General features: G+C 40.5%; 1 protein-coding gene across 2 annotated transcripts in view; it reads left to right on the top strand.

The window, feature by feature from the left end:
- Positions 1-20,288, top strand: part of LOC122773481 (Down syndrome cell adhesion molecule-like) — a 105,151-nt gene that overhangs the window by 68,814 nt on the left and 16,049 nt on the right. Inside the window, exons 5-17 of one of the 2 annotated variants that reach the window (XM_044032207.1) lie at positions 225-503; positions 1,813-2,088; positions 2,970-3,266; positions 4,200-4,472; positions 7,148-7,426; positions 7,614-7,733; positions 9,999-10,178; positions 17,958-18,154; positions 18,596-18,692; positions 19,004-19,132; positions 19,255-19,422; positions 19,711-19,781; positions 20,041-20,284. In XM_044032207.1, the coding sequence (XP_043888142.1) occupies positions 225-503; positions 1,813-2,088; positions 2,970-3,266; positions 4,200-4,472; positions 7,148-7,426; positions 7,614-7,733; positions 9,999-10,178; positions 17,958-18,154; positions 18,596-18,692; positions 19,004-19,132; positions 19,255-19,422; positions 19,711-19,781; positions 20,041-20,284 (2,610 nt within the window). Of the gene's footprint in view, positions 1-224; positions 504-1,812; positions 2,089-2,969; positions 3,267-4,199; positions 4,473-7,147; positions 7,427-7,613; positions 7,734-9,998; positions 10,179-17,957; positions 18,155-18,595; positions 18,693-19,003; positions 19,133-19,254; positions 19,423-19,710; positions 19,782-20,040; positions 20,285-20,288 lie in introns of those variants that run through there. The other variant, XM_044032208.1, reaches the window with a different exon arrangement.

Below are 20,288 nucleotides of genomic sequence, written 5' to 3'. Positions count from 1 at the left end.
AGATTGACAAGAACCAATTTGCAGTGACAGCTTCAGTTTCTTTACCACAATAAAATTCTGTCTAATATTGTAGGAATACAGACTGTGTGTCTCTTCACCCTTGCATAAAGAAATATAAAGTATATACAACTGTATCTTGACCTCAATAATCAATATTGGATTATACTCTCAAGTGCCTGGCAAACCTCACCACTAATTAACGCTAAAATCTCTGCTCCTTCCAGACCCGACCAATGCTGAGCCAGGAATCTTGGACGGCTTTGACCACCGAGAGGTGATGATTAATCATCGGGTGGAGCTGCCCTGTAAGGCTTCAGGCTACCCGTCGCCAAAATATCGCTGGCTGAAAGACAACAGCCCTTTGGAACCTGACAGCCGCTTCCGGCAGACGACCACTGGGTTGCTGATAGAGAGCACACAGCCCAGTGACTCTGGGATATACGTCTGTGAGGTGTGGAACAGTTATGGCAACGCTGAAGTCATGGGACGCCTGTATGTGAAACGTAAGTCTTTCAGTAAAACCGAGGTGAACCTCTGCATTTTCTGTACATTGGTCATTCACATCTCATGCAGTCTTGATGTACCTTATTTGTTAACTCACAAATCAGGAACACAACAGATGTTTAGTGAGTCAGTGTGAATGTCACAGCAGTCTGTGAGTTTGGAGTTTCCTCATGCTTATTAATTTGAAGCAGCTAAATTGAATCAATGTCACTTTGAGTCATTTACTTAATGCTCTCTGGAAACATTTTAAAACTCGGGAGCAGAGCTGTTGCTAACAATCATTTTTAAGTGTTGATTTATTGGCTGATGATTTGGCAGGTTATTTGGTTTATAAACTGACGCGCAGCAGTGCAGAATGTGAAAACGTGCAAACTGACATCATTCAATTGCTTGTCAGTCCCACAACTCAGTCACATAACACGACATTTTACATACTAGAATTAGGGTTTTGGTGATTTTTGTCATTGCTGATGATATTATTCGGCCTCTGTTTGGTTTACATGTACAGAAACAATGTTACATTATTTGTATGCTGCATCCTTTTTCTGAAAATGGTCAAGAAATACTATCAGACCTGACTGAGGAGGTGTTTGTGTGAATACAGTGATACTGCATTATTTTCAGCAGTAGAATTCACTTCTGAATCCTTTCGTGGACGCCTCTTTGTGTTTTCAGTCATACTTCAGCCTGTTTGCAGCCATCTCACTTTACTAGAGCAGTGTTGTTATATATATATATATAAGATGTATTTACATTTGAAAGATATGCAATACAGTTTTAATTAGTCAACAACATAGTAAATAATGGATCAGTTACAGTCGCTAATAATAATTGATCCATCATCGTTCACAAAGTGCTTGATTGTTTACATGTTTTTGCTTTAATCCTGAGATTTGGATTAGATTAGTTTTCAGAAATGTATTCATGATAACTAATTCAAATGTAAACACTCTCCTCTAGCTTCCAGTTTCAGCATCTTCCTCTCAATCTAGCTATAAAAAATGAATTCACTATTAAAAACCTATCCCTCCATCCATTATGAAAACCACTGGTTATCTTTGAGCGGATAAAAGGGAGTTTTTCTCTCTCCACTGATGCCTGGTTTGCTCATTATGTGAATTGCTGTGTTTCTCTGCTCTTGATGACGTTCAGTTCCTTGAGAAAATGTATGTGTTTTGATTTGGCGCTATACAAATACAATTGAATTGAATTGATACAATGGACAGGACGCCAATCCATTGCATTACCTCATGCTCACACGGCCTCACACCTCCTGGTCCAACAGATTTCTTGTTTTTGTGTCCTCAGAGCCTTTAAAGGTGGTGGTCAGCCCTCGGAAGGTGAAAGGCAGTGTGGGTAGCAAGGTGTCTCTGTCCTGTAGCGTGAGTGGCTCAGACGAGTATGAGCTGTCATGGTACCGCAACGGAGAGATCATCTACCCAGGCAACAATGTTCGTTTCACTGGGGTCAACCGAGAGAACCTCATCATGGAGGGAATGTCAAAGAGTGACGGCGGAGCTTACCAATGCTTCGCGAGGAAGGGCAAGATGTCTGCACAGGACTTTGTGCAAGTCATCCTTGAAGGTAAAATGTCATTTGTAGGATGGAGCATGAACACAAATGCTGACCAAAAGCCACATTATGGTAGCTGTCTTATGCATAATCAATGCGTTAGCAGATCAATACTGGTTTTATGCGTTAATGGTATTCTGTTGTGACTCTCAGCTGTAGCCTCAGACTTCACAAACACGTGCCACACACTCTTCAATCCAATAGCTTACCTTGGCATTGTTGCTGAGGTAACTGTCTCCTGTGGCCAGGGAGCTGTAAAAAGAAGATATTGATAATCTATAATAATGTGAAACAGACCTAGATTATCAGAGAGAAGCAGCAGGCAGACACAAACATTTCAAAAGCCAACTAGCCTCTGTGTCTGCAAGGAAAGCTCCTGGATCTCTGTTCATGATGACAGCTACACATGCGATGTTGTTTAGGACAGTGTCATAATACAGTGTGATGCATTTTTGAAAACATATGTTTCCTTTACTTTTGCTTTGGTTGAGACTTTATCATTGTGTCATAACATTGCTTTTATAAAAAAGAAGATTCGCTGAGAGCTAATATCACCATGTAAATGCACGGCATGTAATCTTTGCGTTTTTTTTGTTTTTTTTTAATTAATTAAAGGCTGAATAAAATGAAACAGTCCATTATCTTGAATATAAATATGGAACTTTATAGATTTGAAGATTATTGGAAAAGATTTACATAACATAAGAACACTAGCCTTGTTATTTTTAGATGTGTTGATGCAGGAATATTACCTATTCTTTAAATACACAGTAGTCCGTGTGTGCAGAAACAGAACTCTCATTACTGTAAACGTGTGGTCACAGTTTAACCATCGTTTCATTTACCACTATGCCTCCGTCTCCTCCCCTGTCCCACCGTGTCCTCCACCACAGATGGCACGCCGAAGATCCTGTCGGCCTTCAGCGAGAAAGTGGTGAACCCAAACGAGCCTGTCTTCCTATTCTGCAATGTCAAGGGCACGCCGCCTCCCAGGTGCACCTGGTCACTGGACGATGACCCCGTCATCAAAGACAGCCACCACCACCTGGGCCACTACGAGACCCACGAGGGCCACGTGGTCAGCCAGCTCAATGTGACCCACACCCAGGTGCAGGACGGCGGGGTGTACCGGTGCATGTGCAGCAACTCGGCCGGGGTTGTGTACCACCAGGCTCGAATAAACGTAAGAGGTGCTTGTCAAATCAGCTCCTCCAAGAACAACAATACACATACCTGTCTGTCTCTCTGTGTGTCTATGTCTCTTTTTCCCGCTGACTGTCTGGCATTTGGTAAACATGAGTGCTGGATGATGTTTGGTTGTGAAAAATGAAAGTTGCATGACTACTTTTCCTTCCATTTTAAAGAATTATGTGTCTTTATTTGCATTTACATGCTCTTTTAGGTTAAATTATTGATATTTGCTTCAATTGAGGTCCTTCTAAATAATGTATTATTTACTTTACTGCATTGCTTTCAGGTATTAGTTTGTTCACTGCCGTCTTTGTTTCCAAAATTGTTGCTCTGTATCACTTTAAGAACGATCCTGGTTTACAGCACAAAGGTAAATCTGGATATAGGTTTACAAAATGGTTTGGTTTTAAAATAACCAATACAGAAATAAATCTCTTCTAGATGCATGAATTAATTTAGCTGTGTGTAAGTGCATGTGCATTCATGTTTGTCTGCGTTTATGTGTTTCCTCAGCAGTAAATTAAAATATTCACAATCAGATGTTAGAGCAATAAATGTCATGTGGGTGACCAGCAAGAGCCGACTTCTTAGTACGAGTGGGACTGTGTAATTTAAACATTCACTTTCAAATTGTTAGCACCTTTTAATCAGCTTCACATTTTTACCTCTTTCTTCTAAAGCTCTTAAGTTAAACAAAAGCAACAACTGCAGTTTCTTAACATAACGAATATAATGTAATGTAAAGTAACGATATGTTCTCACTTTAACTGGCAGCTGACCTCACTCTGTTTAGATCTGATAATATATTTTGAAAATTCATAGTCTAAAAAAAATCTGCACTGCACAATTCATACTTGTGATTTGATGTCAACACCACTATCCATGAAAATGTTTTGGTATAGGTTCCTTTCTCATTCTCTGTCACCTTTTAGGCCGTGCCAGCATTCGTCCAATGAAAAACATCACAGCGATTGCTGGAAGGGATGCCTTTATTCACTGTCGTGTGATTGGTTACCCGTACTACTCCATAAAGTGGTACAAAAACTCTGCACTGCTCCCATTCAACCACCGGCAGCGGGCATTTGAAAACAACGGCACACTGAAGCTGACTAACGTGCAACAAGTGGACGCTGGCGAATACAACTGCAAAGTGATGGTCCAGCCCAACAAGATGGACTCTCAAAGTGTCCACCTGCGGGTGAGAGGTAAGCTGCATCGATTTGTGCGGAAAATATTAAATAGATATGAGGTTTGACCTTGAGAAGTCGTTGTCAAACATTTAGGTTCCATAGCATCTATTGCAAAAATATGTAAAAACAGTTGCTTATGAAGCTTTTTGCTCTCTCCCTTTACGCTTCAGTTTTAATCTGTTCATCTTAAAACGGATGATGGTGCACAGATTAGGTGTGTTATATTGATTAATAATGCTTTGCTGTAATGTTGTCAACTCTGATTTTATGGGTTAATTAAAATAGTTTGGTTTTTTTAAAACCACCGTCTGCTCCCTTCCACCTGTAAGCCTGCAGTTTTCAAACTGGTTAGTGTAGCGTAGTATAAAAGCCAGACACTTGGGGAAATGGCTCATTATGTCTGGCCAAGTAGTCTGGCACATGTCCCTAATAAAACAACAAATTGTCATTTTAATTGAATAAACTAAGATGTAATATTTATGGAGTGGGTTCTTTTACTTTTATATGGTGTTGTTAACGTCTTCTAGTCTCCAGGGATGAGTGCCGACCTTGAGCTGTGCCAAAATGGGCCATGAAAACCTATAGGATGCAGGCCTAGTGTGTTGTGTTTTGCTTTATTTTGTTTTACCCCCGGAAATGTCAACATGTTCCATCACAAGTGAATTTAAATTCATTTACATGTACCAAACTAAAACCAATCTCTGGATCACACTGGACATTGACTGCAAGCTTGCACACATAGTACTCGATATGACCACATTGTCTCCGGAAAACAGGCTCACTGCTTCCATTGATGATGGGTTTCTTATTGAATGATGTTTTTATGTATTTTTATATAGATTATGAGCTCTGTAGAGCCCCTCTATCTAATTGCTTATCGCTAACTGAGACAGTCATAATGATTCTTTAGTAAGAAGCAAATCACTTTCCCAAATGTTAAACTTTTGCTTTAAACTGTCACTTCTTTAACCTTGTGTTGATTCATCTTTCTGATGGTGAGGAAAACTCTATGTGAAAACTCTTGATTCCAAAATCACACACTAATATAGCAAAATAAGATATAATGTTTAGAATAGAACATCAGGTACTGTAAGACAGTGGTCTCGCTGAAAAACCCCTATGTTACAGTATTATTTGGACACATTCATTCAGAAATACAGACATGTATATCGGAATTGAAACACAACCTATGCTGTTTTCTCCTAATCTGTTACGTTTTTCTCCATGTACTTTTTATTTCATCTACCTGCATAGGGAGAACAGATGTAAATTAGCCAGTGGCTATAATCTGGCATATTTACATGCCCATTAACATGCAATGTCCCTATTTGAATAAATAAGTAAATACACTTAACTAGACCTCACTAGACAGGCATTAAATTAATCTTATAAAGACTGTTTCAGAGATAATTAAGCGCTGAGTGATGATCGCCACTGAAAAATACAACCTGTTATAGATAATAGAAAAAGGGCCTTCCCATTATGCCCTATTTCCCTGCCTCTGTACAGTATGTTAAGTTGTTGTCATTATATTACACTGTCCACGGAGCGAGGAAGGCAGAGGGTGGTGGAAGAGAGTAAGAAGTGAAAGAGAGTGATGATATAAAGCAATACTACCCAGTGGTGCTATAGCAAGCGAGTGCATTTGTTAATTTACTCTGCTCATGCTTAAAATGCGGAAGCGTCTTTGGGGATCCCTGGAGTCCATTATCTCTACTTTGTTGTGAATTAAATAAGCTGCTAAAGTGCTGCTTATTTCACAGTTATTTGAACTCAGTGGACACTCAAACACACATGACTTGTGTGATGGCGGGAGACTTACCAGAGATAGAACACAGGCAATTTGATTACATCTTAATCTAGAACTGTGTGATTAAATTGTATTTTTGTAGCCAAATTGACTTTGAGCAGCGTTTTTTTTATTTTTTCTGAGTACAAGCTATTGCTGCAATCAAGGTTTTGGATCATTGGGTAAGATGGTTCATTAAAGCCACTCGCCTCATTTGTAAGCACTTTTAGAAGGGTAGTAAATAAATACACTGCTTGACAGAGAGAAAACATACAGGTGCATTTATTTAGATTGACTTACTTTGAGATGAATCACTCCAGGATTCAAATAAATAAATGTTCTTCATTATTCTGCAGACAGACTGGGGTAAAACATAGCCCCTGTCTTTTTGCAGAACAATAAAAAAAAGAAAATGAAATGTTTGGTTAGATCTTATTAGACTGATCATATTTATCAACACTGTGTTTGATACTTTGTCAATATCTTCTTGATACAATTATGGATCTTGCTGTAAAAAGAATCTGACATATTTATGTTGGTGTGATCTTTTATTGCAGATCAAGATAATAATAATATTTTGTGAGATGGACATGTACTGTCGATCTGGTGGAAATAAATGAGAGGCCTGGAGGCCACTGTGTGTCTTTCTAGTTTTGGTCCTTGTGCATTTTAAGCTCCATTTTCTAAAAGAACAAACTGTTCCAGTCTGAGAGTGATGGGGGAGCTACTCCAGAATCCTTAGCTATTCATGTCTCCTATATTCCTTCAGTGACCGCATAAAAGCAAAATGGTTAGAATATTGTGGGATTACTAAAAAAAAAAAGGGACCTGGTACCAATCTATGGCTTAAATCACATGCCATCCTTTTGTCTCTTTTCCCCCTTCCCTCCCTTCCCTACAGTCCCTCCGTACATCCAGCCATTTGAGTTCCAGCGTTTTACCATCGGTCAACGTGTCTTCATCCCCTGCGTGGTCATGTCAGGCGACCGGCCACTGGACATCACATGGCAAAAAGACGGACGGCCAATCCCCATCAGTCTGGGTGTGACTGTGGACAACATTGACTTCACAAGCTCTCTGCGAATCTCCAACTTGACGCCTGACCACAACGGCAATTACACCTGCATTGCTCGCAACGAGGCTGCTGTTGTGGAGCACCAAAGTCAGCTCATTGTCAGAGGTGAGGAGGCAAAAGAATACAGTAAACACATAACCAGTGCCACTGACTTCAATAACTGATTCCCTCTGTCTTGCTATAGAGGCAAAATGTGTTAGTGTTGTGTTTGATTAGTTCTTTCTAACATGTGTGATCTATATCATAGACATCCTTAATGTTACTGTTAACCTCTGCTTGTGTCTATGCACAGTTCCTCCGCAGTTTGTGGTTCAGCCTGAGGATCAAGACGGGATCTATGGGAAAACTGTGACTCTCAACTGCTCCGCTGAAGGGTACCCACCTCCCACCATTGTATGGGAGCACTCAAAAGGTACATTAAGCACAAATTACTCTCTGCCATTGGGAGTTCAGTCTTTTTTTACTGCTAAATGAACACTGCTCACCTAAAGGAGACATACAGGATAAGTCACTGCACGAATGACCATGTAGAGTAGTGCAATAGATAACAATTACAGCCGGTCTCTGTTTTAGGACATTGCGATAATCTCAATGATATTTCTGGACTATGTTAAGCTGCAGTGATTGCTGGTTGTAGTCTATAACTGTGATGTCCATTGTCTTATCTTAAAAAGTTGTGTTGTCAAATATGCAACACAACTTTTTAACTTTTTTTTATGCAAATATGCATAAGCAGAAGAAAATTGCATTTATGTTACACGACAAAATTATGAAATATGAAACAAACGTGGCTTACATTAAAAGTCAGATCTTTTTGCCAGCTCCAACACAAAACTGTGTATCACTAACAGGCCTTCAAAATGCTGAAGCTGTATATCTTATACATGTAGCAGCTGTGTGCGTAGGTGTGTCACACACACACACACACACAGATCTGCACTGAAAACATGACGGTGATATTCAGAGTTTCCTCTTGATTCTTTATGTGACAATTTGGCAGTGACCATAAATAGGGTAAGGTGTCAAAAAAAACAACAGAGAGACAGACAGGCAGGATGGCAGCAGGTGAGTTCAGCCACTTGAACAGGGTGAATGAAGAGGGGCCCCAGGTGTTTGCTCCATCATCCATATAACCACCGATGAAAGCTTTGCCAACAGAAGGACAACAATCACGGAGGAGTGGGAGTGGACCATGTGTGCGTATATGTGTGTGTGTGTGTGTGTGTGTGTGTGTGTCCATGTGCACCAGGCTAACCCTAACCCATGATCAAAGGAATGGAATATTCTTTGATGGATGTTTGTGTATGTGTGTGTGTGTGTGTGTGTGGTCCAGGTATTACTCATGTTGTGGGGACCTAAATCTGTTTACACATGATGGGGACTTATCTTCCTTATGGGGACAAAAAATCAACTCCCTATAGATGAAGACATGTTGTATGGTGAGGATGAGGGTTAGGGTTAGGCCAGTATTACTTATGTGTGTGTGTGAGTGTGTGTGTGTGTGTGTGTGTGTGTGTGTGTTCTTGCATATGTTGTTAAATCGGGAGGTATTAGCCAGAGCCAAAATGGAACTGAAAGTCACTGTAAAATACTGTTGTAAGCCAGAGGGCAGTCTGGCATGCTTTTACTGTAGCAGAAGTAGCTATGAGCCAGGTGAGTGTCACCGGGAGATATAGAACAGTAAGTAAAGGTCAACTGCTATTAGCAAAACGACTAGCACTATTTGGATATGCAAAATCCATAATTCAAGGAGGACACATCACCCTCCCCCTCTCCGCCAGAGAGGGGGGAGGGAACAAAGTCACCACTTGACCCATCGTTCACCACGGCCACTTGACTGCATTTTAATTAAAAAGCAAAAACCCACAGGTCACTAAGTGGTCTAATCTTAAACATCAAATATATAGATAATAATTGCACATTGGCAGCAAGACACATTATCTCATTTCAGTGACGCTTTAGTGGTTATTTTGTAATTGTGAAATACACACATTTATGGTGAGTCTGTCCTGGACTGGATTACATCACAATGTGTTTTAAATCCATAAATGTTTTTTTGGATTTTTTAATCATTTAAATCAAATGCTAAGAGTAAGTCCAGAGAGGTGAGAGTAAGAAAAAAAAAACCTCATCTAGCTACATAAACATCTTTGAAGCTCACTGGCTGGGCCTGGTGCTGAAGGCCAGCAGCCACGATTGGCCTTTCTATCTCTTGTCTCTGTGTTGAAACTCTGCACCAATCTGCTGTTTTGAAACATGAGCGTGTCTCTTCCGACTGCATCATCATTACCAGTGGTCTGCGCTGCTTCCCTCTGCTCAGCAGCTGTTTGGGGCGGTTTAAGGATTTAGGCTCAGTGTTAAGAAATGTGTTTACAAGCTTCCCTAAATCTGACAGGCTTTGTCATCAAATCTGTAAACACAGGCACATGGTCACACACGAAAAAAAAAAAACGGAAGGAAAAACACTGAGGTGCATCGTCGCAGTGCAGAACCCCTGGTGTGTCTAGTGCTGGTTTAGACACATCTGATTTGAAACACATCTCAAAACACCTCCAAATGCCTGCGTAAAAATTTTTTTTCAAAAATACTCTCTGTCTGAACAAGACTTAATTGATAAATTCCTCCTTATTTAAAATGGTTTTGCTTTGTTGATATGTTCTCTTCCTGCTGCCACCAGGTGCGGGTGTCCCCCAGTTTCAGCCCATCCTTCTGAACAGCGGCTCTCGTATCCAGCTGCTGAGCAACGGCTCACTGCTCATCAAACACGTGCTGGAGGACGACAGCGGCTTCTACCTGTGTAAGGTCAGCAACGACGTGGGAGCTGATGTCAGCAAGTCCATGTACCTCACCGTCAAAAGTAAGAGCCTGCCTCAATAACAGTTGATGGGCAGTAATCAATAGTGTGTGTGTGTGTGTTGGTGCAGTAACCAGGAGCTGGAATCTCAGTTAAAGATAGTAAACGATAAGCGATGCAAATCAGCAATATCAATAGACAAGCTGTACAAATGATGAACACACTGATCTGAGAATCCCAGATCCTGATTATACTTCATTCAAAGCAAGCAATTACATGCTAAAGAGGCTAAGCTAAGCATTATAAAGATCTTGATCCTCACTCGACACAAGGTAAAATTTGAAAACAGATTAACTTCCAAAAGATTATGAGGAGACGACAATCAAACCTTTTAGTGCATCTCTTAAAATATTTAAGTCAAATGCAACATTTAAGGACCAGATGTTATTGAGTAAGTGTGCAGGCAGACAGCTGTCCCTAAGCATGTTTCTCTTTACATGCATGCGTGCACTTCTTATTGCCGTGTTCAGCGTCCCCGATCACTTGCCTCCTGTTAGTGTTTGTATGTAGTTCCAATAGAGCAAAAATGTGGTTCCTCATTTCCGTTGTGCTTAGACACAAGTGAGGCTTATTTTCCCTTCACTACGGTTATTAAACAGGAGCATGACGAGGGCCACTGATGGACAGTCCTGTCTTTCATAACTCTGGTCTTTGCTGTGCAACTCGTGAATATTAAAACATACCAGTGTATGTAAAATTACAACATACAAAGAAACATGAATAGAGATGCTTTGCACACACATTGAAATTCAGTGTGATTGAGTAAAACAGTTGAGGGTGGACCTTCTAAAAAGTTTATCATATAAATTCATTTAAAAGTTCAATTAAGATTTTGGAGCATACAAGGCTGAGAGACGTCACTGTGTGAAACTGTCAGTGCAGCCGAACATGCGTCCCGTGTTTTCAGTTTACTGACCGTAGCACCCACTGAGTTGCTGCTACATGCAGCATGTGCAAACACTGGCTGCAGGTGGTGCAGCCTCAATTTGTAGCATATCCAAAATGTGGGTAATAAATTGAAACTGCCTTTTGTCCATGACATGGTGGTGGTGCTGCTGCTGTATATACTGGACTCCATTATATCAGTATGAGTCTTTCAGAGTCACTAAGATGGTCTACCATAAACAAGTTAGAGTGAGATGATATAGATCAGTAATCCAATCAGCACTGAACAGTGCAGCTCATTCTCCCCCCACTTCACAGTGTGTGGGTGTGTGTGTGCGTATATATATATATATATATATGTATCTATATATATATATATATATATATATATATATATATATATATATATATATATATATATATATATATATATATATATATATATACATACGCACACACACACACACATACACACAGAGTCATGCATTTTATCTGGACACTGACTCCATGTTGTAACAGCTGAATGGAATCACTCCAAAACACATTTTGTTTTGGTTAATTTTGTACTTGTTTTGTTTGCAAACACTAACTACTACCCCATAAATCATATGTCTGAGATATGGATCAGATTTATGAGTGTGTTTGTGTTAGTGAAGTCCCTGTGAAGTCACAAAAAGAAAAAACGTGTTACTATCCAGCCAGTATGATATTTCTGTATCCTATCCTACATCATACGTCATTGAATTATGCGGCGCACTAATGAAGACTGTGGCTCTAACATGATGCTACAGTAGAGATATCCACATCAAATGTGGGGACAGTGCTATTTTTACACTTTGTCCATTTATGTCATGAATGATGTGTCTGACTGGGTCATTTAAAACCTCTCTGTCATTGATTGAGTTGACATGTCATCTTCACAGCTAGAATAATTCATATTGCAGGAAACAGCTGTTATCTGGGCCTCTGATCACACTCTGTGCTGTTTGTCCTTCTTCTGTGCTGTCGTTGGCTGCTCAGCCATTACATGCAGGCCCAGATGCATGAGTGTCCCTCATCAACAGATATAACATTTCATTCTCTTTAAACCCCTAAACTATACTCATACACTCAAGATGTCTTCTGCAAAAGTGTACTTACTCGCATGAGTGCTTTGAAAAAGGGAACCATTACTGTGCTCAACGTCTCCAACACCATCATGCTCATAGTGTGTGTGTGTGTGTGTGTCTGCGGTGCACGTGTGCACACATAATGCGCAAACTCTTGAGTGCATTTCTGCCTCATTTAAATCTATCAATACTTCAATTAGAAGCTGTTGAAGTGGCTCAAGAAAAGCCCAGACGGCACGTTTTGCTGCTTTATTTGCACTCTCTGGTTGTCTCTGCCCTGCATTTCCAGCAATGAGAGAAAGATTAAAAACAATGAATGAGTTATTTGTTTCATTGCATAACATTGGTCATATGCTGACAGCATTGTGTGCCCTCAGACTTTCTTGATGCCCATTGCAAAACAAAGCATCATTTTTCTTACCGTATAAAAACTGAACCACAAACATATATATATATATATAAAATGACTTGTGTTGAATCACGGTGTGTAGGATCAAGTTGCATCTTGAGGTGAAGATACATAAAACAACCAAGTGAAGACGTTCTGCAAAACAACATGGCAGTAAAACTTGGTCAATTTCATGAATTTAACAAAGACATAGCAGTTCCTAATAATAATAAATGAATGAACACATCATTTGAATGAATGTTTTCAGTTTCTGTCGATAGATCCCACTGAGGCTCCACATAGTGGACCTTTTAAGATGCCAATCAGAGACACTGTATTTAGAGTTAGATCAATTAGTCATTTATAATTCATTGATAGTACAATTCTGAAAGACATTTTGAAATGGTAAATCATCTAACATCAGAAAACTGCAGAATGTACTGAATGACATACACACATTTAGCCACAACTCATGTGTTACCTCCTTTGCCCAGAGTGAAGCTCAGTTTCCACAATTAATCTAGCAGCTCTTCTTCCATCTGTGAGTGTGTACACCACTTTACTGTAAAGGAATTGTGTTTAACTTAAGTTAAACCTAAAATTTCCTGTATAAAAGAGGTGTTTTATAAGCCACTGTTGGTTCAACATTTAGCCAGTATTTCCTGTGTGAAGAAATACAAATGACGCCCCCTCCTCACTGTTGAGTGACAGAAAAGTCCACCTCTTTGTCTTTCTTGCTCTAGACCTCACTCCCTCATTTCCTGCACCTTACTGTCTTTGTTCCTTCCCTTCCCTCCTTCCCTTCCCCTCCCACCCCCCAGCTTTCATTTTATCCCTTGTCGCCCCTCTTCTTACTCACACTTTCTCCTCTACCCGCCCGTGTTTTATTACCAGGCCCCTGTAATATCACTGGATATTAAAAAATATACATCAACCAAGCAATTATGGGCTATCAAAAAGAATAGGTTTTGCCCGGGGCCTTGCGAGCGCTGCATGGTAGATGCATAGAGATTAGATAAGGAGGAAGCAGGCAAATAGTCTCACCTCAGCTCAGGCCACTGAAGCACTGGTGAGGATTTTAGAACATTGTAGATACTGCAGTATGTGTCACATATCTCATTCAAATGGCACCACACGTACACAAACACACAAATGTAGTTTGAAAACTCTCCAGATTCACACAGATGTATTGGCTTAAAGTATATTCACATACACAAATAAACTGGGTACACCTGGGTGCACACACCTACACCGATGAGCACACGCTCATGCATAAACACACAAGTTCAAACAGAGGCAGTTATGAACACACAGACACCCACAGACTTATGTCATTGTGCGCCCTTCCTTTCTTTCAATTAGCTCGCACAAGCTTTGTCGGTGTTAACGCGCAGTGCCAAGGCCTCCGATTTAAACGGAGAAAATAGCCGCTGTTAAGGAGCAATAACATTTAGAGAAGGGGCTGAGGAGACTCTTTTAATAGGACTCACTTAAAATTCATAGTTGCTATGCAAAATAAATCAGCGATTTCCTGTGCGGGGGCAGTGGGAAAAGGGATGATGGTGTGGGGAGCAGGGGAGAGGGATGGGCTGCAAGTGAATAAGAAATGAGCTTTAAACGTCGGCAGTCCCAAGTCTGACACATTCCATCATGACGGTGGTGGATGGGGGCATGCAATGCAAGTGCACACGTGCATACACACACACACACATTCTTGTACAGCACCCTTAGTGAGGACACTTTTAGACAAAATTGTGAATTTCTCTGTGAGATGAATAAAGTATCTATCTATCTATCCATAATGCATTCCCTTACCCTTACCTTAACCATCACAATTACATGCCTAATTTATAAAGCTTAACCTAACCCTAACTTAAACCCAAGTCTAGCCCTAACCCTAAAGCCAAGCTTTAACCCACAGAAAGCCTTTTAAATTTGTGGGAGCCCCACAAGGTCAACATGTCCTCACAAAGATAGGTTTAATAAAAATGTGTCCTCGCAGCCTACTACAGACATGTACACCCATGTGCACACAAAGGCCTGCATGTAAAAAAAGGAAATGTACTGTGATGAAAAAGGGTGAGTGTGCTTGTTGACTTGCTTGATTTCAATTTGCTGCACACTGATACAGTGACATGGCCAATATTTTTTATCAGATGTTAGTTATTCATATAATTATCACTTTAAAAAAAGTCATATTTGAATGAATTTTACATTTTACAACATTATTTCTTCAAATATATTACATATATAACAACCAACAAGTGAGTCTGTGCTCGGTTGTCCTTTGTCTTTTTTGGCTGCTTTTTAGATGCTCTGCTGTCGTGATTGTCTGCTACTGACTCAGGAGGACAGTTTCGCTTGCCTGTGTCTTCCATGTTCACAACAAAACCACACAGCCTCACTGACTTGTTCTTCTGATGAAGTCAAATGCTTTTCTAGGGTCTGAATTTGAATTAATTTGACAGCCTGAGGAGAAACACATTCACTACATGTATGTAGCATTTCAGCATTCAATAGATGACTGTTTTATCAGGACATGGTGCAGGAATGAGAAATCCCTCTGACTAATATTCTGTCTTCTTAAGTTCTTATCTACCACCACCATGAGGTTGACAATTCTGGTTTCAAGCAACAACTGTCGGATGAGTTCAGATTGAATTTTTGCGCACATGTGCATGTTCCCTTTAGGATAAATTATAATCTAACTGAAAGTGTGTCCTCATAGAGTTGCTGTGGCTGTAGGCTCTTGGTATTTCTAAACATCAGATCTCCATGCAAATGTGTACAGTACATATGTAAATGTTTCAGTCAACTATGTACTATAATGAAATAATAAATAATCAAAATGTAAGTTTTTTTCACTAGACAAAATGCGACTTTACACACCAGGGCAATGCACAGACAAGTACAGTGTGTAATAACTGATTATAAATGCAAGTACTTGATTTTAATTTGTGTAATTGACTCGTGATTGTCTAACCTCCCTGGTACTCAAATCATTCCAGAGTGGCATCATTTGGAAGCATAAACAAATTAAGTAATCTAGATATTGTTTGACCCAGTGGGATGCTGTGTGTGCGCGTGTGTGTGCGTGTATGTGTGTGTGTGTGTGGTCTGTATGTTATGGTTAGTATGTGCACGCACATGCATATTTTTAAACATTTGTGTGTCATTGCTTTTGCTTTCCTTTACATATGTTTGTGCGTGACTGTTTTTTTGTCTTGTCACTGTTTCTACAGTGTGTATATATACACATATATATATGTGTATATATATATGTGTGTGTATATATTTGCATTTGGTGTGTGTTGTCCTTTTGTGCGTTGCTGTATGTGTTGGAATGTGAGTGTGTCTGTGACACAACAGCAAGGCCAGCGGACTTGTCTGCTGTGTAGGAATAATCAAAGTACTCTCTCCTTCTCTCTCTCTCTTCCTCTCCCTCTCATCATTAAATCATCACTGTCCTGGTGGGAGCCTGAGGAGGGAGATGGAGTGAGAGAACAAGGGAGCGAAGGGGGGGGCAGGGTGTGTGTGTGTGTGTGGGGGGGGGATCATAGTTAGCGCTGCAGGGGAACATGCTCTCTCTATCTCCTCCATCGTGTAGTGTGGCTGAGATGTGTCATGAGCACAAGTCTTCTCTGCTCTCTGTGCTCGCCCACTTAGCTCTCCCAGACACAGCCACTCTCACGCACACACACTTTCATACATATGCAGTTGAGGTAAAACACGTCCGCGCAGACACGTTACTCAGAGTGTAGAGACATTCGCACAGTAACTCCGACTCACACACTGCATCTTTTTTGGAAGAGAAGACCTTCATCCGCTGCTGCTGCTGCACCGCTACCTGCCAAATGTAGCTGCCACTACTGTCTTTTCCACTGACACAGTTATTCACTGCAGATACTGGAAACATTCTACTGCACATACTGCATCACAATTTCAAAAAAACCTGCTGGAATGTAAATAAAGGTAATCCAATTACCCATTTGACAGAAACATAACACTTTAAAGCCGCTCTCATCGCTGCATCTGATCATTTTTGGTGTCACGAGACACATGAGTCATAGTGAATTTACGGAGTCACCTGAGCTCAGCTCTGCAGTTTTTCTTTTTTTCTTTTTCCTGCTCTGGTTCTCCTTCATTGTATAATTCCCAGCTGCTCTAAAATCTCAATGCATCAGAAGACAGACAAAAAGAAAAAAGGGATGTTCACTATGTTTTTACATTTACAAAAAAAACTACAGGATAAATGATAATAAACATTATTTTAGTTGAGCCATAAATTAATTGTATTTTTTCCTAGCTGTTGCAACTAGTTACATTCTTATTAAACACATTTGAACTAGACTATTATAGTAGTCACTCTAATTTCAGTAGACTACTTTGGCTGTTTTTGCAATATTTTTTTTATTATAGCTTACTTAATTTGGACATTGGCTGCTACTATTTTTGTACATTATTGCTGCACAATGATGAATATTGTCCTGCACACAATAAAATGCCAAACCAAAGTTTTGGTGCAGGTGCATTTCTTGCGTGGAGCATTGAATAGATGCCCGTGATCATTTGCTTATACAAGTCTCCTTGAACCTTGACTTTCTTTAATTAGATCAGATTTTTAAACTGTCACGTAACCTGAAGCGACCACGTCAATTAAATACTTTTAGCGTCATTATATTGTCTGTAATCATAATTGATTGCCTTTGTACTGTCCATACTGATACAGATTAGCACATGGATTCATTCTGCTCAGAACTGCAGAAGTTAATATGGTATAATCCAATTTGGGAGCTTCACACTTAAAAGATCATTACACCGTGAGTAGCACCTGAGAGCCTGTGTGTATGTCATAATCAGAAGATGGATTCAAGTAGAGAGGAAAGGACAGAATGAAGTGTGAGTGTGTTGAGGATGAGCATAGACTGAGTCTGGGTGTGAGACGTTCACAACAGCTCATTCTGTTGAACTACACACACACACACACACACACACACACACACACACACACACACACACACACAGGGGCTAAATGTGTTACTAATGAGCCTGGTGTGCGGTTACAGCATAGAGCCAGACAGGCTCCACGCTCCAAGACCATGGCAGTTCAGTCAGGAGTCACCACTTTCTTCTCTGTTCCTCCACTTCATCCTCAGAAAGCAACCTGTTACCTTTTGCTTTCATTATCGATGTCCAAGTAGACTTAAACATGACATCATGATGGTGCATAGAATGTTTAAATGGTTATTTAAGGGCTACAAGTTTTTTCATTTTTAAGTTGGTTCTCCATGGCAGTGAATGTTATATTTGATTCTACCGTTGTCTTCAACAGCATATCTTCAACATCTTGAAGTCTTAACTGATACCACTGTTCTTCAATCTTCTGTCCTTTCCATCCAGTCCCAGCCATGATCACCTCCTACCCAAACACCACTCTGGCCACGCAGGGTGAAGAGAAGAAGATGAGCTGCATCGCCCATGGAGAGAAGCCCATCATGGTGCGCTGGGAGAAAGAAGAACGCATCATCAACCCTGAGACCAGCAGATATGTGGTCACTGTCAAAGAAGTGGCTGACGAAGTCATTTCCACACTGGTGGTGGGTTATCACTATCACTGCGAATCAAACAGCTTTTGAATATTATTTTTGATCTATTCAGACCAGTGAAAAGCAGAGAGGAAGAGACTGGAAGAAAGGGCAGAGGAAATTCTTGTTGAAATACATACACAAAATATTCAAGTGTAGCATGAAATATTAAAGAGCTTCCTTCCAGTTCAATTTAATGGTGATTAAAACACAGCAGGAATAGTACACGTGTAATGCAGTGCAAGATTGCAAGGAATATGTACCTTGGGATAATTGAGTAGTTCAGTGTCTCACATGCTTTGGGGTGATACTTTCTGTCTCTGAGTCTTTGCTTTATCTCTGTATGTAAAGTGTGAAATTGTTGAAGATGAATCCACTGCCCATTCTCACTCACATTTTCTAAATTATATTCTGCCCACCTGAAGGCTTTGCATGTTCTGTGTGGCTCTGTAGATTATGCCTACAGTTCGTGAGGACTCAGGATTTTTCTCCTGCCATGCCATCAACTCCTTTGGCGAGGACCGAGGCATCATACAGCTGACAGTGCAAGGTAAACTCCCCCTCACTTCAGGCTCAGTCCAGCTCATGCTAGGAGTTGGTATGTGTGGAAGCGGACAAAATCCACTTTAAGAGGAGTCACATTTTTGTAATCTATTGCTTAATTCATTCATTTATCAATGGAATTGCCACACTTGGCCTTTTCGGGTCTTATCCATAATCTCAGTGGGAAATCACAGACAGAATGAAAGCAATAGATCTGTCTGGTCTGCCTGCCATTCAGTGCTATTTCAGGACTCAAGATTACCTCTCTGTCTCTGTCGCTGTCTGTTTCCCACACACTCATTTGTTCACTTGCATCAGAACCACCCGACCCTCCGGTGGTGGAGATCCGGGAGGTCAAAGATAGAACCATAGCTCTTCGCTGGACAATGGGTTTCGATGGCAACAGCCCCATCACGGGGTATGACATTGAATGCAAGAACAAATCAGGTAGACACATATTAAAATAACAACAAATTCACAAATTAAATTACAAAATACTGAACGTGACTACGGAGTGAACAGGAATCCATCCATTGTTGACAGTTTTTTCAACCTCTCTGTCCATCCAGCGTCTTGGCTATCAGCCCAGGTAACCAAAGATGTGTCACCGCAGCTTAACCAGGCAACTATTATTGACCTCCACCCTTCCTCCACTTACAACATCCGCATGGTCGCCAAGAACATCATCGGCAACAGCAACCCCAGCAACGAGCTCACCATCACTACGGATGAAGCAGGTGGGTTAGCTTCTTGTGAGCATGATAAGTCCTGTGAAAGCCGTCATCAAACTATCATGCAGATGTAATCAATAGTAATTAAATTTCTCCATCTCTAATTCATATGATAAAAGTTATCAGTTGACTATGTTACTTTATTTGCTGAAAATGCTGTGGTTGAAAGTTGAAAATGAATGAAAGACTGTGAACATGAAGGTGGATTTATTCTTAACTAATCAGCGCCTTCTATTGAAAAAAATGCTTTACTAAAACCAGCCAGCAGTTGATGAATGATGTGCATTATTTTAGCTCCTGACGGCCCTCCACAAGATGTCACTCTGGAGCCCACGTCGCCACAGAGCATCAAAGTCTCCTGGAAGGTGAGGTCCAAAGCACTGGCTTATAGATTAGACTACTCCTTAGTTATTCTAATTTAAACTTTATAATATTTCTGATGTGTCACTATTTTTGCACAGATGTAAATTGAAATAGCTCCACAGTAGCATTGTGACTTTTAAACCAGTCAAATACAAATCATATTAAATATTGCTGTTTGTATTTGTGTTGGTGTATCCAAGGAATATAAGCAACATTTAAATGATGAATGCTAAAATATTTTGTCTCTTCCACGCTTTGCAGCCTCCACAGAAGCACCTACAGAACGGTGTGATCCGCGGCTACCAGGTGGGCTACAGGGAGTACAGTCCAGGTGGGAGCCACCAGTTCACCATCATCAGCTTAGACACAACAGGAGACACCATGGAGAGCATTGTGCTGGACAACCTGAAGAAGTTCACTCAGTACAGTGTGGTGGTGCAAGCTGCAAACCGGGCAGGCACGGGGCCATCCTCACAGCAGGTGGTCACCAAAACTCTTGAGGATGGTAA

Source organism: Solea senegalensis, linkage group LG8 (genome assembly GCF_019176455.1).
Source record: "Solea senegalensis isolate Sse05_10M linkage group LG8, IFAPA_SoseM_1, whole genome shotgun sequence".
NCBI classification, from domain to species: domain Eukaryota; kingdom Metazoa; phylum Chordata; class Actinopteri; order Pleuronectiformes; family Soleidae; genus Solea; species Solea senegalensis.
The sequence above is the reverse complement of the archived record's forward strand: the minus strand, read 5'-3'. Positions and strand labels throughout refer to the sequence as shown.